This window comes from Lipotes vexillifer, unplaced genomic scaffold (assembly GCF_000442215.2).
Source record: "Lipotes vexillifer unplaced genomic scaffold, Lipotes_vexillifer_v1.1 scaffold478, whole genome shotgun sequence".
Taxonomy (NCBI): domain Eukaryota; kingdom Metazoa; phylum Chordata; class Mammalia; order Artiodactyla; family Lipotidae; genus Lipotes; species Lipotes vexillifer.
The window spans coordinates 1,829,801-1,853,717 of NW_006779682.1; the positions used below are offsets into that span (position 1 = coordinate 1,829,801).

The 23,917-nt window shown below is 39.2% G+C and overlaps 1 protein-coding gene across 1 annotated transcript in view; it reads left to right on the forward strand.

Annotated features, from left to right (window-relative positions):
* Window positions 1–23,917, forward strand: part of LOC103088094 (Down syndrome cell adhesion molecule-like) — a 433,151-nt gene that overhangs the window by 327,636 nt on the left and 81,598 nt on the right. The window contains exons 6-8 of the mRNA XM_007452883.1: window positions 4,356–4,502; window positions 17,943–18,221; window positions 22,238–22,513. Of these exons, the coding sequence (XP_007452945.1) occupies window positions 4,356–4,502; window positions 17,943–18,221; window positions 22,238–22,513 (702 nt within the window). The remainder of the gene's footprint in view (window positions 1–4,355; window positions 4,503–17,942; window positions 18,222–22,237; window positions 22,514–23,917) is intronic.

The window sequence follows — 23,917 nt, forward strand, 5'->3', positions numbered from 1 at the left end:
GGAAAGAGCTTTTAACTCGATACTTTATAAGAACAGGAAAAAAAATAGCAGAGTAGATTGAGCAAGCAGGTTAATAAAGGGAACATATACAGCTAATTATTTGTATCAGAATAATACACAAGGATGAGTACAGGTTTGGTGATAAGTATCAATTTTTCCTCCCTCGGTAATGGTGTTTCCCTTCATCCAGATGAAGATAAGCCTCTCCCCGGATTATAATCCAGCCTTTTTCCTCCCATACTGTTTTCTTACCTGATGCCACGTCTCTAACCCTGAGACTCAAATCTGTTTAGATTGTAAGCTCCCTGAAGACGGAGGCTGTGTCTCATTCCTTTTTGGGTTCTCGGAGCCCAGGACAGTGCTGGCCCAGTGAATTGATGTACCTCTCAGCTCTGGTTTCCTGTTCACCCAGAACACGTGGCACCTCCTAGAATCAGCTCCCGCACGCTCCCTTCAGGAGGACACGCATGCCTGCTGTCTGCGGTTGACTACTCATAGTTTGACAAAATGGATTTCTAGAACTGTTGCTATTTCTCTGCCTCTGACGCTGGTCAGAAACCCAAAAGGCATTGTGTCTGAGCCTCAGGACCTGCCATGCTCTATGTGTTCACCGCTCAGCACCATGACAGGAGGAATGTGGCTGTAGGACTTCTACCCTGAGTGTTCTACAACATTCCGAATCATGCAGATGCCCCATTTTCTTTGGTACTTGTATGTTTCTAGATAGAAATATCCCACTAGTCCCTGTGTTGAGCTTAGCCAGGCTGGCTGAACTGGTACCAAGCTGTGGGTTTACTTCAGTGGCATTAACATACCAGCTCATGTCGACGAACATTGGAGAACCATGCCAGCAGTCACTTGATACCCATTTACTCTTAGTTTATGCCAACTTCTAACAGCTTTGGTATGTCTAGTTTCTACCTCTCAGCATACCGAAAGCATCACATTGGGTGTGTGCCCACAGGGATACAGACAGCAGAGAGAAGTAACAGCTAATAGCCTGGTAGTAACGGAGGGAACAGATAAAATATGAAAGACAGAAGCAGGGGCTTGAATTTCTGGACCATTTAGTGCATGTTGAGAAGCCAGGGTAGCTTCCAAGATATCCCTCTAATAACTGAGCAGCATGGCTCAATAATCAACGCCCACAATGATGACCCTGAATCCAGAAATCACTCACTATTGTTAACTGACTGATTTGCAATGTGTTTAACATGACAAAATGTATCTACTGTATTTTAGTAATGTTTCCACCTAAAGTGCTGATAGTTTTCCAAGGGAAAGAAAGTTACCTATAGAATTTTGACTTTGCACAGTTGTATATTACCAGACAGTTCTGAGTAGTAAAGGGTGTATGTGTATATGTCTGTGTGTGTGCGTGTGCATATGTGTGTGTGTGAGAGAGAGAGACAGTTGGTGTGTGTGTGCAGTTTATTGCTATTAATATTTTGTATTTTAATATTTGCCTATTTTAACAGAAGCACGTTCTTCAATTTCATTTAAGACTGTGAATAAACCCATTTATTCCATATGATACAAAACCCTCTGGTGAAGTAAGACAGGAAGCGGGGTGCAGTGGCAAGCAAGGGGGTGGATGAGAAGATTCCTTGTCCCTGTGAAGCCTGGTGTTCTAGCGGCTGTGCTGTCCCTCACTGTCCTGAGGGTTCCACGTGTCTCGGGAGTTCAGACTGAACCTTGGGTCTTCGCAGCCCTGTCCTAATCAAAGACTTCTATTCTTCATCCTTATTTTAAATTTTAAAATACTGTTCAGTTTGGGGATGTGTTTTAACGAGAAGTAAAGGGTTAGACAGAGATGGTTCAAATTAGCCCAGGAATTCAGTCACCTCCTTCTCTCTTTCCTGTGAATATTTCAGAAAATGTTTCAGACAGGGTTCCTGTTTTTCTGAAACAACATGTCTTAAGAGAGTTTTATTTAGCATGCTAAGTGGGTAAAAAGAAGTCAGATATTCCAGGAGCAAAGTGAGTGATCAAATTAAATGTGCCTGGAGACCAGAGCCCTCTCAGGAATCAGTGGAGTAATGAGTGCAGGCTGCTGCTGCAACCCTGAGCATCTCTCAGCACTCTGAGCAGCCGTGCACACGATGCTTTTCCTTACATTTAGCCACTGCTGATGGCCTGTCAATTCCAATGAAAAGACTCTGTGTTAGAGAGGTGACAGGAGTTAATGCAGTATCTTTTTCGTCCCTCTTTTCTGTCTATCACTCTGTACCTTAAAGGAACTGATTATGAAAGCATTATGTAAGTATGCAAAATATATTGAAAGAAAAAAATGTTTCAATTATACACATTATATACTGGTAAGAAATGCTTGGCATGTGATGAAATATGACAAGTGGTATTTTTAGTTGCTTTTTTTAGGGGGAAGATAATGCAAAAATATCTGGAATATACACCATTTTCTTTTTCAGCTATTCTAATATTTAGCATATTTATAGCATGCTTTAAAATAAGTAACTAATGCAGTTGTTTAAAAAGTAAATTTATTACTTAAAGATATTTTATCCTTCTTTAGTAGTTAGTTGGTATTCTTTTGGAAAGCTTATGCTAGATCAGTAGTTGTTTTATGATTTTTTTCTTGTTCATGTCCATGGAATTGCTTTCATATTGCATAAGAAGTAATAAGCCATTTTTATTTTTTTAAGACTTTTTAAAAATTATTTTTATTTATTTAAAAATAAAATGTGTTGGATCTCATTGCTATGCGCAGGCTTTCTCTAGTTGTGGCAAGCAGGAGCTACTCTTCCTTGTGATGCACGGGCTTCTCACTGTGGTAGCTTCTCTTGTTGTGGAGCACGGGCTCTAGGCACATGGGCTTCAGTAGTTGCAGCATGCAGGCTCAGTAGTTGTAGCTCATGGGCTTAGTTGCTCCGCGGCATGTGGGATCTTCCTGGGCCAGGGCTCGAACCCCTGTCCCCTGCATTAGCAGGTGGATTCTTAACCACGGTGCCACCAAAGAAGCCCATATAAAAAAAAAAAATTAACGTCTTTATTGGAGTATAGTTGCTTTACAGTGTTGTGTTAGTTTCTGCTGTATAACAAAGTGAATCAGCTGTATGTATACACATATCCCCATGGCCCCTCTCTCTTGCGTCTCCCTCCCACCCTCCATATCCCACCCCTATGAATAAAATATAAGAAATAACCAAGAAATAACCAAGGGTTGGCTCAACTTAAATATTTGAGACCTAAAATTAATGAATTCAAGACTCCTGGAAAATTTTGATTAAAATAAACCCAAGGCAGTTTCAAATGAACCTAAGGAAAACAGTTAAAAAGAAGGTGAATTTTTGGCATTTTAGTCCTTCCCCAAAGAGACAAAACCACATTATCTTTTAAGTAGAATTGCATCAGATGGAGAAATATTCCATAGGAAAGACTCTAACAGTGGTAGAAAGCATCTTGAGTCACTACCATGTAGGTGCAACAACTCACCTTGAGATTTACTCCTTAGCTTTTATTTGGTGTATCATCAAATTATAATTGAACAATGAAGAATTGTCTTTAGAGATTTACATTTTCAAAGGGAAAATCATCTTTATTCTTCTTCAAGCAGCACTGATGCTTGATCTCTTAATGTTAGCCATTTCTGTACAAATAGTTGTAGAGGTGAAAATCACAGGTCACGGAGAACACATTTTGTCCTGTGCTGATACGAAGGAGGCACAGCTGGGTATGGCTTTTTTCTCCCTGAGGTGAAGATGTTATTGTCAATAATTTGAGGAGTAATTAGGAAATAGCAGTGTTCTCTAAAACACTGAATATAGGAGGAACTGACCTTTGTCTTAGAATATAGAGGTAAGTGTTGGTTATTATTGAGGAAATAAGACAGTCTTTCCTGGGAAGATTGTGGAATGTATTATTGCTCTATAGTCTAACACTTTTGTGTGTTTATTGCAATATTTCAAACTGAGGCAAAAGTTTATATTTACATGAGGTAGAAATTTACAAAAGAAAGTTAATACTCCTTTAATTTGTCACATTCTAGAGAAAAGTGATGATCAAAGAAAATATGCTAAATTAGCTACATACTAATTATATGCCTATTTTGTTGCTGTTAAATAAATACATGACCTAAAAAATTAATTCATGAGAGTAGGCTTTACAAGTATATATTTATTGGGTAGCATACTTACTAAAACCTCTTAATTTAGGATAGTTGAAGAATTAATATATATCTCAGGCCCTTAAAGTAACACACACATACAAACACACACCTTTTATTTTCCTTCACATGAGTTTCCTTCAAGTGAAGAAAAACTATTCAATGACTTTGCTTACATGACTCCGTTGCTTCTGTTCTGTTTTAATGGGGTAATCATTTTCTTTGATTTCAGGATCTAGATTTCTCATCACATCCACGGGAGCCTTGTATATTAAAGATGTACAGAATGAAGATGGATTGTATAACTACCGCTGTATCACACGGCACAGATACACCGGGGAGACAAGGCAGAGTAACAGTGCTAGACTTTTTGTGTCAGGTAAAAATTCATCAACACTGAGTTTTCTATCTGTCTCTGTCTTCCTTTGTTAGTGCTCTGGGATGACTCAACCAAAATTGTGGAATTCATGAACGAAATGAAGCCTTCATTTATTTTCCCCAAAATATTTTTAGCAATTTAAGGTTTTTTTTTTAATATAAATTTGTTTATTTATTTATTTATTTTGGGGTGTGTTGGGTCTTCGTTTCTGTGCAAGGGCTTTCTCTAGTTGCGGCGAGCGGGGGTCACTCTTCATCACCGTGCGCGGGCCTCTCGCTATCGCGGCCTCTCTTGTTGCGGAGCACAGGCTCCAGATGCGCAGGCTCAGTAGTTGTGGCTCACGGGCCTAGTTGCTCCGCTGCATGTGGGATCCTCCTAGACCAGGGCTCGAACCCATGTCCCCTGCATTGGCAGGCGGATTCTCAACCACTGCATCACCAGGGAGGCCCAGCAATTTAAGGTTTTTTAAACCAATACCAATACAGTACAATGCAAATATGGATATTTCAAGTGAAATAATTTCACCTTTTATAAAGCTCCAAATTCCTTTGACCCAATATGATTTCTGTTTTGCTGACAATGCCTCCTTGCCCTGTTAGTTGTATGTTATGTCATTGGCAATACCAACCAGCATCATGATGCCTCCTACCCTGCATAGATCTGGAGGAACAGGGCAGGGTCCTATAGAACAGGGATCCCCAGCCCCTGTTAGGAACCGGGCCGCACAGCAGGAGGTGAGTGGTGGGCAAGCGAGCGTAGCTTCATCCGTATTTACAGCTGCTCCCCATTGCTCATGTTATCGCCTGAGCTCTGCCTCCTGTGTGCATTATGGTGAGTTGTATAATTATTTCGTTATATATTATAATGGAATAATCATAGAAATAAAGTGCTTGAACATAGAAATAATGTGCTTGAATCATCCCTAAACCATCCCCCCCCACCCCCTCTGATCCGTGGAAAAATTGTCTTCCATGAAACTGGTCCCTGGTGCCAACTTGTTCCCTGTATCATGTCTAACAATAGTGGGGAAATTATCCACGTCCAAAGTTAAAGAAATAATCACACTCTCTTAACTCCTTCCAGGATTATTCTTGAGTGAAGAAAACCCCAAAGCAAGTTTATTCCACTGGGCTAAATATGTCCATTTTGTGCCTTTTTTTAATGGGATTTGTACTTTGAGAAAATATTGACCTTTTGCAGAATCTTTATAGTTGGCTTGCTATTGGCCCGTCTGTCAAACAAATCAGCAATCCATTCACACGGGGACGCATTAGCACTTCATGCAGCAGTTTAGAAGTGTGAAATGACCATCTTGGTATTAGAAATCAAGTGCAAAATATCTGACCTTTGCCCTTATAGCTTTAGAATGTAAAATCGATCCATGCAGTGAATGTCTATTTTATTTGTCATGATGTTTTGTGCGGGAGACGTGACGGGAAGTTTTTAAACGTTGGGGTAATTAAAACCATGTCACCTGAATACCCACTTACTGCCCTTGATAATGTTCTATCTGGATTCCTCTTCCCCATTCACATCCTTAAAATAGCCAAAGCCCATCTGTCTTTTCAGGTGTAGAACAAACGTAAGTCATAATTAATTGATTTTTCCTCTGAACTTGAAAATACTTTTTTTTTTTAACCTGTTCTTTTTCACGTCAATTGATACTTTATCCCTTGTATTATAGTTATGTCTTGTTGCCTCTTTTAAGGGCAAGAATAATCACTACAGTAAAAATATGCTCACGTTTTTCAAAAATGTAGAGAAAATGAATTAGGAAATGAATGGCATCTGTCATCTATTCCATGGTAGCTTTAATGACAACACAGTGGTCTGCATGTTCAGAATATCTTAGGAATGGTCTTGTTTGCATTGAAGAGGAACTTCTTTATGACAATATTGAGATAAGAAAGGAGCAGTCTCTGGGGGAGGCATGGATCTGGGTATGAGACTGAGCTTAGCAAAAGAAGCAAATAAACATTTCTCCATCGAAAGAACGTGAATTAAGTGATGGTAATCTGGGAGCCCATTTTTCTCTAAAGGGAAACCTAAAAAGAGAGAAAGCCTGAAAAGGTAACCGTGTTTATCTCTACTGTAAATCAGTAAGTACTGATTTTCAAATTTAACTCTCAGAGTGGGAAAGGCAAATTTGCTTTTCTTAATCCCAAGGTTATTTATTTATTTATTTTTAATTTTTTTCTTTAAGCGTGTTTTTTTTTTTTTTTGCAGTACGCGGGCCTCTCACTCCTGTGGCCTCTCCCGTTGCGGAGCACAGGCTCCGGACGCGCAGGCTCAGCGGCCATGGCTCACGGGCCGAGCCGCTCCACGGCATGTGGGATCTTTCCAGACTGGGGCACGAACCCGCGTCCCCTGCATCAACAGGCGGACTCTCAACCACTGCGCCACCAGGGAAGCCCTTTAAGCGTGTTTTGCTGATGTTTCAAAAATAGGCAGCAGGACTCATTAGCATTGGGTCACCATGGAAGTGATGAGCGTCCATGAGATCGCCTCATGAGCATTTGTGCAGATAAGTGAGGAACATCAGAGCAGAATCTAGTGAAGGAATACCGTACACTCAGATGCCAGCAGAAGAGAGGGAATAAAACTGAACATTTGGGGTTAAAGGTGGTATTTGCAAGAAGGGAGAAGTCAACAGAGTCACACATAATCAAAAGGCTCATAAGAGAGTCTGCTGCATGTGGTGAATTACGCTTATGACTTTTTGGTCACAGACATTTTAATAAAGTAGTTGAGGGAGGAGATTGTCAGTGCTAGAAGATGAGAACATAGACACTGAGTGCGGATTATTGTTCTAGAGTTCCAAGCTTTGAAGGCAAAGAGAAATTAATTTTATTTTAAATTAGATTTAAATTCATTTAAAAATGTACACATGGGGTTTGGATCATGGCAGGGGCATGTTAGTAACAAGGTTTTTAATGACTCCAAACTGCTCCTGAAGCCGAAACAGATGCAATAGGATGACAAAAGAAAAAGCACGTGGATGACATCAACAAAACTAGGTGATGGGGATTCCCCAGAAACTCTTAAATGTGGGGCACTATGGACAAACTACGGACAACGATAGGACCGGCGTAAGAAGAGCAGCAGTGTAACATTAGGTGATGGATAGTGAAAGGGGAAGAGTTACTGGGATTACTATATAGTCACAGAACTGCAAAGTTGTCAGCAAATGCTCATCTCCAAAAAGCGGAGGACGGGAACTTCCCTGGTGGCACAGTGGTTAAGAATCCGCCTGCCAATGCAGGGGACACAGGTTCGAGCCCTGGTCTAGGAAGCTCCCACATGCCGCGGAGCAACTAAGCCCGTGCACCACAACTACTGAGCCTGCGCTCTAGAGCCCGTGAGCCACAACTACTGAGCCCACGTGCCACAACTACTGAAGCCCACGCACCTAGAGTCCATGCTCCTCAATAAGAGAAGCCACGGCAATGAGAAGCCCATGTACCACAATGAAGAGAAGCCCCCTCTTGCTGCAACTAGAGAAAGCCTGTGCACAGCAATGAAGACCCAACACAGCCAAAAATAAATTAAAAAAAAAATAGCAGAGGACCATCTCTTGAATGGAAACCTAAAATGTGTCTAAGAATATTCACAACAATTTGATAGACCTACACAAGCTCTGAGTTGAAGCTGAATGCAAAAGGGCCATGATATCACATAGTGTGGTAGTAGCCTAACTCCTTGCAGATCTCAGAAATATTTAACAAATACTACTTTCAGAAGAACAGAAACTCACCCTGAGGGAAACTGCTGGATTTAGGAATCAAATTGAGCCAGAGTGGAACACTAAACAGAGAGAGAAGGCTCAGTAGTATGGGAGGCCCTAGAAGAATTTCATCCTATAAAATACCATAACAGAGGGAAAATTAACTATGTTTATATTATTTTTATTTGGAACTAAGATTTTCAGTGTAACAGAAAAGATAAAAATAGAAAACCAAAGAATTAATAAAATTCATGAAATATCCAATAGAAAGTATCAGTACACACTTGCTGTTTTTTTTAATATGTGATTCCAAGTTCTTTCCTTTTTCAATGGGCAGTGGGCAACCCACAGCAACAAGCACCTCTACCACCTAGATCATAGTCTCCTTTAAATATTATTCCCCAATAACAGGGACCATGTTTCCTTGGAAGAACAATGGATTATTGGTCTGGGACAGGAAACATATAAGATGAGCCTGGAACATAAATGGGGTCTTGTCACAATTGTATGTATGCATCTATATATATATATATATACACACACACACACACACATACATATGTACATATATATACTTACATAATCATTTACATATATACTTACATGTGCACACATACACAGACATTTAATAATAACAAAAGCAATAATAAGAAACTTATTCATCTACTTAGAGGTAACTAAGGCAGGCACCAACTCTTGACTTTGATAATTAGTCATTAAAGATAACAACAAAATTTCTTCCTGTCTTTCTTGTAACTGCTGTATTTCAAGATAACCAAATAACCCTAGTTCAGGGAGAAAAGTTCTTATTTACAGAATAATTACATCTACTGAATGTGAAAGAAAATGGAAATTTTAAAATTGCCATTTTCAACCCTTAATAAAATAACTTAATTCAGACAAACATTATCATCTGAATTTTCTGATCAATTTAGTCTCACTGAGTTTGGGAAAACAACACGTTATATAGATGCAAAGGGAAAGAAAAAAGGTTGAACTTGATCTAGATTATCCATTACAACTAAATTCCAGTTATAAGGAAAATGGCAATAGAGGAACAGGTTAAATGACACCATGAAGAAAGAAATTCAAAATGTGAGATTTCTTGTAAGATAACTCACCTGGTTTCTTCGATGAGTCAAAGATATGAAAGGAAATAGAAGGAGAGTCTTATCTGAATTAAAAGAGAATCAAGAGCCATAACAACTAAGATCACTGGTAAGGGGGTGTGGCCAAGATGGCAGAGTAGGAAGACCCTGAGCTACCTCTTGCTATGGGCACACCAAAATTAGAACTATTTGCAGAGAAACTATTGATGAGAATGACCTGAAGACTAATTTTCCACAATTAAAGAGATAAAGAAGGAACCACAGTGAGCAGGTAGGAAGGGCAGAGACATGATATAGTCAAGATCACACCTCTGGATAGGCAACCCACAAGGAAGGAGAATCACAATTGCAGAGGTTCTCCCCAAGGAGTAAAGAGTCTGAGCCCCACATCAGGCTTCCTAGCCTGGAGGTCCTGCATCAGGAAGATGAATCCCCAGACTGTCTGTCTTTGAAAACCAGGGGGGCTTGTATACAGCAGAATAGGAGGGCTGAAGGAAATAGAACTCTTAAAGGGCTCGTACAAAATCTCACACACTCTGATACCCAGCACAGAGGCAGTAATTTGAAAAAAGCCTGGGTCAGACTCACTTGCTGATCTTGGAGAGCCTCCTGCAGAGGCACTAAGCAACTGGGACTCCCCCTGGGGAGGTGCTGGTGGCAGCAATTTTGGAGAGCTTATTGTACCATGAGGACACTAGTGCTGGCAAGTGCCTGTTTAGAGTCCTCTCTCTCACCTAGTAGCGTTGGAGGCTTACCCACCCGTGGACCAGTTGGCAGCATGCCTTGGACTCCCCAACCCAGGCTAGCAGCCTGCTGCATGGAAACCCAGCCCCACCCATTAGTGGGGCAGCAACCTCTGCATGAGGCAGGGCCTGCCAGCCAACCAGGCTGGGGTCCAGCCCTGTCTACCAGCACTCCCACAGTAGTAGGCTCAACTACAACAGAAGGGTGCATGCAGCCCACATAAGGGCACCCTTAGAGCATATACCTCTGGTGACCAGAGCAGAGTGTGCTGCTGGGACCCATAGGATGTTTCCTATATAAGGCCACTTCTCCAAGATCAGGAAATGTAACTGACCTACCTAATACATAGAAATAAAAACAGAGAATTAGACAAAATGAGGCAACTGAGGAATATATTGCACACAAAAGAACAAGATAAAATGCCAGAAGAACTAAGTGCAGTGAAGATAATAATCTACCCAATAAAGAGTTCAAGGTAATGATCATAAAGATGCTCAATAAACTCAAGAAAAGAATGGATGAACACAGTGAGAAGTCTAACAAAGAGTTAGAACCAAACAGAGCTGAAGAATACAATAATTGAAATAACAATACACTAGAAGGAATCAATAGTAGATTAGATAATAAAGAGGAACAGATCACCAAACTGGAAGACAGTAATGGAAATCACTCAAGCTGAACTGAAAAAAGAATTTAAAAAATGAGGACAGTTTGAGGCCTCCAAGACAACATCAAGCATACTAACATTCACATTACACGGGCTTCATAAAGAGGAGAGAGAGAGAATGGGGAAGACAACTTATTTGAAGAAATAATAGCTGACAACTTCCCTATCCAGGGAAAGTAAACAAATATCTAGGTCCAGGAAGCACAGAGAATCTCAAACAAGGTGAACCAAAGAGATCCATACCAAGACACATTGCAGTTAAAATGGCAAAAATTAAAGATAAAGAGAGAAACTTAAGCATAGCAACAGAAAAGAAATTAATTAAGTACAAAGGAACTCCCAGAAGACTGTCAGCTCACTTTTCAGAAGAAACTTTGCAGGCCAGAGAGGAGTGGCATTATATATTTAAAGTGATGAAAAGAAAAAAATCAAGAACACTCCACAAAGGAGAGGTAGAGAGTTTTAGACAAGCAAAAGGTGAAAGATTTCAGCACCCACCAGTAAACCCATTTTACAAGGAATGATAAGGGGACTTCTCTAAGCAAGAAAGAATGTACTGCACCTGGAAACATGAAAATTATGAAAGGAAAAATCTCATTGATAAAGGCAAACATATGGTAAAGATAGTAGATCAGCTACTTATAAAGCAAGTAAAAAGGTTAAAAGATAAAAGCAATAAAATGATTTATACCTACAATAAGTAGTTAAGGGATACATGAAACAAAAAGACATAAAATACAAAGTCAAATATGTTAAGCATTGGTAAAAATGCAGGGTTGTTAGAATATGTTCAAACTTAAGAGATCATCAACTTAAAATAATCATATATATATATATATATATATATATATATATATATATATACACACACACAACGTAAAAAAAAAATATATATATATATATATATATATATATATATATATATATATATATACACACACACACACACATATATATGTAGATAGATAGATATCTATTTGGTGACCATAAACCAAAAATCTATAATAGATACACAAAAAAGAGAAAGGAATCCAAACATAACACTAAAGATAGTTACCAAGTCACAAGGGAAGAGAGCATAAAAAGAAGAAAGGAACAAAAAAGAACTACAAAACAACCAGAAAGAAATTAACAAAATGGGAATAAGTACATAACTAATCAAAAGACATAGAGTGGCTGAATGAAAAAAAAACAAAAACAAAAAAAACAAGACCCATATATATGCTGCCAGCAAGAGACAGACTTCAGATCTAAAGACACACACAGACTGAAAGGGACAAAGAAGCACATTACAAAATGATAAAGAGATCAATCCAAAAAGAAGATATAATATAACAATTGAATCTATGCATCCAGTATAAAATCCCCTAAATATATAAAGCAAATATTAACAAATTTAAAGGGAGAAATTGAGAGCAACACAATAATAGTAGGGGACTTAAATACCCCTCTTACATCAATGGACAGATCATCCAAACAGAAAATCCATAAGGAAAGATTCACCTTAAATGAAACATTAGATCAGATGGGCTTCAGGAAAGATCACACGCTAGGCCACAAAAACAAGTCTCAATAAATTTAAGATTGAAATCATATCAAGCATCATTTCCAACCACAAGGATACAAGACTACAAATCAACTACAAGAGAAAAAAACTGCAAAAATCACAAACATGTGGCAGCTAAACAATATGCTACTAAACAACCAATGGGTCACTAAAGAAACCAAAGAGGAAATTTTAAAATATCTGAATACACACAAAAACAAAAACACAACAATCCAAAATCTGTGAGATACAGCAAAAGCAGTTCTAAGCGGGAAGTTTATAGTGATACAAGCCTACATCAAGAAATAAGAAAAATCTCAAATAAACAACCTAACTTTATACTAGAGGAACTAGAAAAAGAAAACAAAACCAAAGTTAGTAGAAGGAAAGAGATTATAAAGATCAGAGCAGAAACAAATGAAACAGAGACTAAAATAATAGAAAAAATCAATAAAAGTACAGGCTAGTTCTTTGAAAAGATAAAAAAAAAAAAGTTATAAAATTTTAGCCGGACTCATCAAGAACAAAAGAGAGAGGTTTCAAATAAATAAAGTCATAAATAAGTGAGGAAAAGTTACAACCAACACCACAAAAATACAAAGGATCATAAGAGATTACCATGATTATACACCAATAAAATGGACAATCTAGAAGAAATGGATAAATTCCTAGAAATGTACAATCTCCCAAGACTGAATCAGGAAGAAATAGGAAATCTAAACAGACTAATTACCATTAATGAAATCAATCAGTAAAAAAAAACAAAAAAACAAAACAAAAAAACAAAAAAAACTTTCAACAAACAAAATTCTAGGACCAGACAACTTCCCAGGTGAATTCTACCAAACATTTAAAGAAGAGCCAATCCTTCTCAAACTATTCCAAATTTGAATAGGAAGGAATGCCTCTGAACTCATTCTGTGATGCCAGAATCACCCAATCACTCAGATACCAAAACCAGACAAAGACACCACACACACACACACACACACACACACACAATTATAGGCCAACATCAAGAATGAATATTGCAAAAATCCTCAATAAAATATTAGTACAAACTGAATTCAACAATACATTAAGAGACATACACCATGATCCATGGGATTTATACCTAGGATACAAGAACAGTCAGTATACACAAATCAATCAATGTGACACACTATGTTAACAAATTGAAGAATCAGAATCATATGATTATATCAGTAGAGGCAGAAAAAGCTTTTGAAAAAATTTAATATTCATTTATGATAAAAATAAAACAACTCTTGGGTCTTCCCTGGAGGTGCAGTGGTTAAGAATCTGCCTGCCAAGGCAGGGATCATGGGTTTGAGCCCTGGTCCAGGAAGATCCCATATGCCGCGGAGCAACTAAGCCCATGCACCACAACTACTGAGCCTGCGCTCTAGAGCCCATGAGCCACAACTACTGCGTCCTCGTGCCATAACTACTGAAGCCTGTGCACCTAGAGCCTGTGCTCCACAACAAGAGAAGCCACCACAATAAGAAGCCCACGCACCACAATGAAGAGTAGCCCCCGCTCACTGCAACTAGAGAAAGCCCGCATGTAGCAATGAAGACCCAACACAGCCAAAAATAAATAAATAAAATAAATAAAAATTAAAAAAAAACTCTTAACAAAGTGGGTATAGAGAGAACATACCTCAACATATATATGGCAAGCTCACAGCTAACACCATACTCAACACTGAAAAGCTGAAAGCATTTCCTCTAAGATTAGAAACAAGACAAGAATATTCACTCTCACTCTTTCATTCAACATAGAACTGGAAGTCCAAGCCACAGAAATCAGACAAGAAAAGAAATAAAAGTAATGCAAAAAAAAAAAAGTAATGCAAATTGGAAAGGAATAAGTAAAACTATCACTGTTTGCAGATGACATGATACTATATACAGAAAAATCCTAAAGATGCCACCAAAAAACTACTAGAACTCATACAATAAATTCGGTAAAGTTACGGGATACAAAATTAGAATACAGAAATTTCTTGCATTTCTATACACTTAACAACAAACTATTAGAAAGAGAAAATAAGAAAACAATCCCATTTACAAGTGCATCGAGAAAAAAAATACCTAGGAATAAATCTAACCAAGGAGGTAAAAGACTTGTATTCCAAAACCCAGAAGACATTGATGAAAGAAATTGAAGATGACACAAACAAATGGAAAGACACAACATGCTCATGTCTCGGAAGAATAAATATGATTAAAATGGCCATGTTCCCCATGGCAATCTACAGGATTGTTGCAATTCATATCAAAATACCAATGTCATTTCACATATCTAGAACAAATAATTCTAAAATTTGTATGGAAACCAAAGGAACTCTGAATAGTCTAAACAATCCTGAGGAAGAAGAACAAAGCTGGAGGCATATCATGCTCCCTGATTTCAAACTATATCACAGAACTACAGTCATCAAAACAGTATGGTACTGATGCAAAAACAGACACATAGATCAATGGAACAGAATAGGGAGGCCAGAAATGAACCCACACTTCTATGATCAATTAATCTATGACAAAGGTGGCAAGAATATAAAACGGGTAAAAGATAGACTCTTTGATAAATGGTGTTGGGAAAACTGGATACCTACAGACAAAAGAATCAAACTGGACTACTCTTTCACACCATATACAAAAATAAATTCAAAGTGGATTAAAGACCCAAACTTAAGTCCTGAAACTGTAAAACTCCTAGAAGAAAACATAGGCAGTACATTCTTTGACATTGGTCTTAGCAATATGTTTTTTAGATCTGTCTCCTCAGGCAAGGGAAACAAAAGCAAAAAATAAATATATGGGAATACATGAAACTAAAAAGCTTCTGTGCAGTGAAGAAAACTATCAACAAAATGAGAAGGCTGCTGAATGGAAGAATATATTTGCAAATGGTATATCTGATAAGGGGTTAATATCCAAAATATGCAAAGAACTCATACAACTCAACATCATAAAAAAAAAACCTAATTAAAAAATGGGTAGGGCTTCCCTGGTGGCGCAGTGGTTGAGTCCACCTGCCGATGCAGGGGACATGGGTTCGTGCCCCAGTCCAAGAAGATCCCACCTGCCGCGGAGCGGCTGGGCCCGTGAGCTGTGGCCACTGAACCTGTGCATCCGGAGCCAGTGCTCCACAGCGGGAGAGGCCACAACAGTGAGAGCCCCGTGTAAGGCAAAATTAAAACAAAAAACAAAACAAAATAAAAAATGGGTAGAAGATCTGAATAGACATTTTTTTTCCCCAAAGAAGACATACAGATGGCCAACAGACACATGAAAAGATGCTGAACATCACTCATTATCAGGGAAATGCAAATCAAAACTACGGTGAGATATCAGTACACATCTCTCAGAATCACTATTATCAAAAAGTCCACAAGTAACAAGTGTTGGCAAGGATGTGCAAAAAAATGAACCCTCATGCACTGAACAGCCACTATGGAAAACAGTATGGAGCTTTTCAAATAATTAAAAATAGAACTACCATATGATCCAGCAGTTCCACTTCTGGGTATTTATCTGAAGAAAACAAAAACACTAATTTGAAAAGGTATATGCACCCCTATATTCATTGCAGCATTATTTACAATAACTAAGATATGGAAGCAACCTAAGTGTACATCAGTAGATGAATGGATAAAGAAGATGTGCTATAAATATACAATGAAATATTATTTAGTCATAAAAAATGAAATCTTGCCATCTGTGAAAACATCGGTGGACATAGAGGATATTATGCTGAGTGAAATAAGTCAGACAGAGAAAGACAAATATTGTACTATATGATTTCACTTATATGTGGAATCTAAAACAACAAATGAATAAACATAACAAAACAGACTCATCAGCACAGAGAACAAATGGGTAGTTGGTGGAGGGGAGGAAGGAAGGGGAATGAAAAGAAAAAAAAGGTAACCATGTGAGGCAATGAATGCTAATTAGCTTGATTTTGGTGATCATTTCACAAAATATATTTATCTGAAAGCATCACATTTTACACCTTAAGTATATACAATTTTTGCCAGTTATACCTCAATAAAGCTGGAAAAACATTTGAAAAGGAGACATAACAACAAAATGTTAACTGTAAAACAATCCTGATTTGATTAGCTCAATTATAAAAACAATAATAAAAATATGACTTTTTATCTCATTATGAAAAAATGAATGTGGAGTAGATGATAGGTGATACCAAGAGGCTGTTATTACTCTTGTGTGATACTGACATTGAGGTTATACAAGAAAACTCTTATTTTCATCAGAGAAGCATTCTAGATAACATAGGTTTTATGACTTGACTCAAGCATGTTGGCACCAAAAGCAAAGGCTATAGAGAAATAAACAGAAGGAGGGTAGAAATATTGTGATGCCTGTTGTATCTGGGCGATGACTATATAGGACACATTTTATCATTTTCTCTTGTTTTGTGTGAGTTTGCAAATTTTTGTGATAAAAACTGATTTTTACAAATGTAGATAAAAAGTTTGAGGACACGGAGATGTAAATTAAATCCAATGTTGTGTGGTTGTTCTAAGTCTATGTCTGACCAAATGTCTCCATGAGAGCATGTTATCAAGCATCACTTAAATTGTCTATTTAAAATGTAAAAGAAATGCCCCATTCCTTTTTTTGTAAAATAGTTTTATTGAGATTTAATTTACCAACCATAAGCTTCACTCATTTTAAGTATACAATTCAATGATTTTAACATAGAGTTGTAATCTAATTTTAGAACATTATTTTCTACCCAAAAAGATCCCTGCTGCCCATTTGCAGTAAATTCCAATTCCAGCTCTGGGAAACTACTAATCTACTATCTGTCTCTACCGATTTTCATTTTCTCATATTTCATTTAAGTCAAATCCTACAGTATATGGCTTTGTATCTGCCTTCTTTCATTTAGCATAATCTTTCGAGGTTCTTTCATGTTGTAACATGTGTCAGTGTTTCACTCTTTTGTATTGCCGAATAGTATGTATGTATATTCACATTTTGTTTATCCATCCACTAAACAATGGTCCTTTGGATTACTTCAGCTTTTTGGCTGTTATGAATAATCCTGCTATGAACGTTTGTGAACAAGTCTTTGAGTGAACATAGGTTTTCCTTTGTCTAGGGTAGATACCTGGGAGTGGAGCTTTTGGGGCCTTACAGTAAACTGAAGTTTTACCATTTTAAGTAGCTGCCAAACTGTTTTCCAAAGTGGCTGCACCATTTTACATTCTCATCCACAATGTATGAAGGTTCCAGTTTCTTCTCCACATCCTCACAAGCCCCTGCTATTGCTTGTGCTTTTTATTAAAGCCATCCTAGTGGGTATGACGTAGTATCTCACTGTGGTTTTAATTTGTATTACCCTGGTGGCTAATGATACTGAGCATCTTTCCACGTGCTCATCAGTCATTTGTATATCTTCTTTAGTGATATAACTGCTTCAAGCTTTTGTAAATTCTGAGAAAAAGAAATTTGTATGAATAGTGCTTTTTTCTGTTCATATATATATATAATCTTAAAGATCTGTATCAATAGTTGGAATGATACATAGGATATGAATTATACACAAGGCCCTATGATTCTGAATGACCACTTTAACTCATATCTAATAGGCTTTTCTTTTCTTCTGCAGACCCAGCGAACTCAGCCCCGTCCATACTGGATGGGTTTGATCATCGCAAAGCCATGGCGGGGCAGCGTGTGGAGTTGCCTTGCAAAGCGCTCGGCCACCCCGAGCCAGATTACCGCTGGCTGAAGGACAGCATGCCCCTGGAACTTTCTGGAAGGTTCCAGAAGACCGTGACTGGGCTGCTTATTGAGAATGCACGTCCCTCAGACTCAGGCAGCTATGTGTGTGAAGTGTCCAACAGATATGGAACTGCTAAGGTGATAGGCCGCCTGTACGTGAAACGTAAGTTGGATGGTAACTTGCAGCGGTGATGGTGGAGCTCTTGTTACAAGCCGACCTCCAGGCTTTCTCTGTAGCCCCCCACGAATCCTCACAGCAGCCCTGCTGAGACCCACAGTAGCCCCATTTTACAGACGAGGAAATTGAGGCTCCAAATTCTCAAGGTTACACAGCTGGAGAGTTGGGAGCCACAGGATATATTTCCAAGATAACATTACCTAGCTGTTGAATTCAGAATGGTCAGCCTGTCTGCAAGTCAGTGGAGGGAGAGGGGCAGGGTGGTGCTGTCAGCAAAAGCAGTGGTGATCAGATCAAAGCAGTTGTCCTTGGCCTGTTTCCAGATGCTGCTTTAAATTTCTAAATGAGGCTATTATCAGCTCTATAGAGGGCTGTATATAAGGTTGTAATTATGCAAATATTGGACTTGGACTCAATATTATAGATAATTTAGGCCAAGTATGGTAGATATATCTCATCTCTAATTGATTTGTAGTGACTGATGTGAGGAAGATGTTGAGAAGGATTCCAAAGGTAGACTCGGAAGAAGGAAGTGTGTGATTGCAGGGGGAAGTGCTCTAACCTAGTTGAAAAGCCTTAATTTTGCCGATGCAGAAACGAAATCAAAGTGAGTTACTCAAGATCACATGGCCAGAAATGAGTGGCAGAACTCTGGTCAAAATATATGGCTCTCAGTTGCCAGTATGCTATCATACATATCTGTATACATAAAAATTTGATGAACTGAACTGAGCAAACTGAATACAAGTCTGACATTGAAAAGGGAGGCATTTTCTTACCCTGGCTTTTTTCCAGCCTTATGCCTGTTTATGGAACTGCCTCTTCAGTGTCACCCTGGGTGTAGACAGCTTTAGCACAATACCAGCCCAACTGAGTACATTTGAAATAAATATCCCAATGACTGCCTGGAATCGGCTGTCCAGACTGAGTCCTGCAAATGTCATTTGAACATGCTTAGGCTGAGATTAGAAAGAAAAGGAGGATAATGCCTGCACAGTTATATTTCGATGGCTGAAGACCCTTGTAGATGAAACAATGCAGCATTGGACAGCCAATGAGAATCACTCCAGTATGCAGGCTCAACACCACCTTTCATGGCTCCCCAGTTTCCGTTGAATGAAGTTTATATCTTAGGATAGTATGGAAAGCATCTCAAGTAAAGCTGTAGGGTCATACTTCTCATAGTTTTTCTTCAAAAAACCCTACTCCTGTGAGATCTAACTTCTTTCTATTCTCATGCAAACCTGTTCCTTCCCTAACTGCAAGTCATGCTGTTTCCTCCTCATGTAATGTAAGACGGTCTTCAAGTACCTGAATGTCTAAAACTTCCCATCTTTCTAAGTCTAATGCAGTGCCTCATTCTCAAAACATCCCGTTTCCCTCCTATCTTCTGCTCAAGGCTCAGAGTATTTTATTGCTTTCTCTGGAAAGGCATTTACCACTGTCTACCTTTTAAAAGTTTTTTGTGGAAAGGTCTTAATTCTGACTATGCTTGTTTTCATCTTTGTACTCTGCCACATCTGGAAAAGTTCCAGATGTGTCTCTATTGCTCCCATCCTCCCTTCTGACTATTCCCTTTGTTTGGTCTCTCTTCTTCAGGCAGAAAGGATGCTCCTGGGTTCCAAATTCCGAAACGTCTTCTATTCCACCTTGTCTCTTTTCTTTCGGTGCCCTCTTTTATTTTATGACTTCAAGTTCCTCCCCTCTGAAAACAGCCCTGAATTTGCACGCTCAGTCTCAGCCTCCTTGTTGAGTGTCAGGTGAGCAGCGTGTCTCCCAATTTTATATCAGATGCTTAGCTGGCACTTCCAAAGAACAGTATCCCAAACTTCTCTCTATCATCTCTCTGCCATTTACCAGCCTCTTGTTATTCTAGACATCGTTCAGCCTCGAACCCTCCAAATGCAAACTTTACGTCCTGGATCCTCTTTAAGGCTTTTCTTTCATGTCCAAGTCCTGCCAAGTCCTAGAGATCGCATCTCACCGTGTTTCTCAGCTGTGCTCTCCACCTCCACCCAGTTCTAGATCGAGTTTTGTTTTGTTCTTTTTTAAATTAATTTTTATTGGAGTAGAGTTGCTTTACGATGCTGTGTTAGTTTCTGCTGTACAGCAAAGTGAATCAGCTATACGTAAACATATATCCCCTCATTTTTGGGCTTCCTTCCCATTTAGGTCACCACAGAGCATTGAGTAGAGTTCCCTGTGCTATACAGTAGGTTCTCATTACTAGATCGAGTTTTAATTGCACCTCAACGAGACATCTGCAATGCCCCTTTGCTGACCAGTTTCCCCATTGTCATCTGTCCAACACAATATGATCGATGGATTCTCCGAAAAATGTGTTTGTCTATAGCACTTACTTGCTAAAAATTCTAGGAAGCTTTCTTTAGCTCCCTCTGATTTGATTCCAAAATCTGGAGGTCTTTTGTGGTCTTGTCCCAGATTGCCTGTGTAATTTTTCTCCCACTGTTCTCCTTCAGAGACCTTGTGCCGCATCCAGACTGATCCAGAACTCTTCCTGAGACCTGGCAGTGCCTCATGCTCTAATTCCTGCAGTTCCCACTGTTCACGAGGTCCTCTCTTCATCCCAGCTGGCCTCAGTCCTATCCATCCTTGATGTCTGAGGACATTCTATCCATCCTCTTCCACACAGTGTACGTCTCTAATGGACGCTTTGGGTTACTGTCTTCCTTCTTGTACTTGTCTTATCCATCTGGAAGACTGAATTCCTTAAAGACTTCACAATGTGGTGACACAGGAAGTCAGTGATAACTGGGGTAAACAACTGGTTTTTGCCATTTACCTGTTGAATGGATTTGGTTAAATTAATTGATCTCTTGGAATAATCGTTTCTTCTGTAAAATGGAGATGATAACACAAAACTTGCAGGACTGTGGGAAGACTGACTTAACTAATGTTCAAAAGATATTTGGTAGCTTTATGGCACATGCTAGTGGCATCACAAATGTTATTCATGTTTGTCTCACCTGTGAGTTTAACCCCATCCTTGGCATATAGTAGATGTTCAATAAATGCTTACGGCATTCAATTGGGTTTGCTGAATGAAAACATAGGAACTCAAAGATGAGAGTTACCATCTATCCAAAGAACTTAGCCTCATTTTAAAGAAAAAAAACCTGTTTCATGGTCACGAATCCTAATATCTACCTGCTTTCTTACAGACATGTGTTACTGGCCCTGGTTAAGCCACATAGGGGAGGGGAGTGAGTATGTGTGTGTGAGAATGGCCCAGAGCAAACCCATCTGTGCCACGCCAGGAGGCGGCAAATAGGATTTAAATATTCAGATATTTCTGTCCTTGCTGGCAACCAGCACATTGCATTTCTTACCGTCAGTGCGTTAACACTCACATTTACTCAGTGAGAAAGCAATCTGACCCATGTCAGTCTATTTGCTATACAGTGAAAGAAGCCTAGAAAAAAAAAAAAAACAACGGATAGTGATGAGGGTGTTCCCAAACAAAATGGTGCACCATGAAATAATACTGAAATAAGAATATATGGAGTGCGTTCTTTTTTTAAGGTTCTTTTCTTTTTATTTTTGCAATGTCATCCCCTACAAAAGCAGTAGAAAGATAGCAGTCTTAACAAGAAATTTACTTCAACAGAAAATCTGTACACATTATCACTTACAGCAATCGTACATGGTAAATTAACCGTTAAAAAAAAATGTTCTTTCTAAATCCCTCTGCTGCCTTAACTCTTGGATTATTATAGGTAGAAGGCCTACCTAGTGCTATTTACAAGTCCCAAATTAAGACTGTATAACTTACATAAAACCTATTAACTTATCAGCTCAGTTTAATATCTTTGACTACTCAGTGCCCTGTATGAGGAAAAAACCCACCTTGGCATATTGACAAATGGACAGAAAGTGCTTGCGAAGATGCCTTTGCCTGTTGTAAGTCCAGTATGTTGTTAAAATGATCTCTACAAGTGTGCTGTTTCTACCTTCTTTTTTTCTCTTCCCCAAAACTCCAGAGCCACTGAAAGCTGCCATCAGCCCCAGGAAAGTTAAAAGCAGCGTGGGCAGCCAGGTTTCCTTGTCCTGCAGCGTGACAGGAAGTGAGGGCCAGGAACTCTCCTGGTACCGAAACGGTGAAGTCGTCAAACCTGGAAAAAATGTCAGGATAACAGGCATCAACCACGAGAACCTTATAATGGATCACATGGTCCGAAGTGACGGGGGCGCGTACCAGTGCTTTGTGCGCAGGGACAAGCTGTCCGCTCAAGACTATGTGCAGGTGGTCCTTGAAGGTCAGTGGGGGCCTCGCTACAGGGTTCGGTGCAAAGAGCCCAAACCCAGAGCGCTCAGGAGCAAGAGTAAAGGGTGAAACACTGCTCGCAACTCACAGTGTTAAGATTTCTGTCTGTCTGACCAGCTAATTCTACCCTAGTTTCTCAAGCTCAACTGGGCAAATAAAAGAATAAGTTCTGGTGAAACGAACATTGTCTATGGTATAGAAGCAACATAAGTAACGTGATTTAACTTAAAGTTAAGTAATATAAACGTTGCCCACTCACGTGTTTAAAGTTACTTGTCAAGATATAGACCTTAGGGCTTCCCTGGTGGTGCAGTGGTTGAGAGTCCGCCTGCCGATGCAGGGGACACGGGTTCGTGCCCCGGTCCGGGAAGATCCCACATGCCGCGGAGCGGCTGGGCCCGTGAGCCATGGCCGCTGAGCCTGCGCATCCGGAGCCTGTGCTCCGCAACGGGAGAGGCCACAACAGTGAGGGCCCGCGTAACGCAAAAAAAAGAAAAAAAAAAAAGATATAGACCTCAGAAACTTGAGATTTATGGTTTGGTTGACAATTCGTTGTCCTCTAGACCAGGGTTTCTCAGGAGCGCTTGCTTTGGAAGGCTGCTTTTATGCACTGTAGGATGTTGCGCAGCCTCCCCTCACTAGATGCTAACAGCGCCTTCCTCCAGTGTGACAAACAAAAATGTCTCTAGACGTTGCCAGGTGTCCCTGGAGGGGAAAATAGCTCCCCCCAAATTGATAAGCACAACTTTGGAGGCAACATTTAGAGCAACATTTCAATGTAGTGCTTGGTGGAGTGAAAAAATGGCTTCTGGTTTGTGGGGTTGTCTATTTGGGTCCATAGAGTCACAGATTTAGGTGAATGGAATTTTTGAAGAATTACCTTGTGTTATCATAATAGGTTTTAGCTATGTTATGTTGTTTTCTTTTCTTAACCGCCTGCTGCCTACTTACATCTTCAAGCTTATCAATCAGCCAGGGAAAGAAGCTATTAAGGTAACAGTCAAGCCAGAGACATATGTTTATCACCAGATAATTGAACTAGCTTTTATCTGTGTATTTGCATGTCTTGTTGGAAATTGTGCCTTCTTATATAATTTAAAATTCATCTGTTATCAACTGATTAAAATAACTACATGAGTTTCATATAGCCTAAAGGAGGAAAAAAGAAAATCCATTTATATATGAAAATAAGTTTAAATATCTCTTGATGCTAAGAGGATATGAAACAGGCTTAGAATGACATTCTTATTTTGATTCGAGCATTTCCTTGCAGACAGTGAGCATTTTAAAACAGAGGCGAAATTAGCTGGAGGCATGGTACTCATATTAAAAGCCTGACACTGTGTTCCACGTAATAATTAAGTGCAGACAGTAATCAGTTTGCACAGAGCCAGTT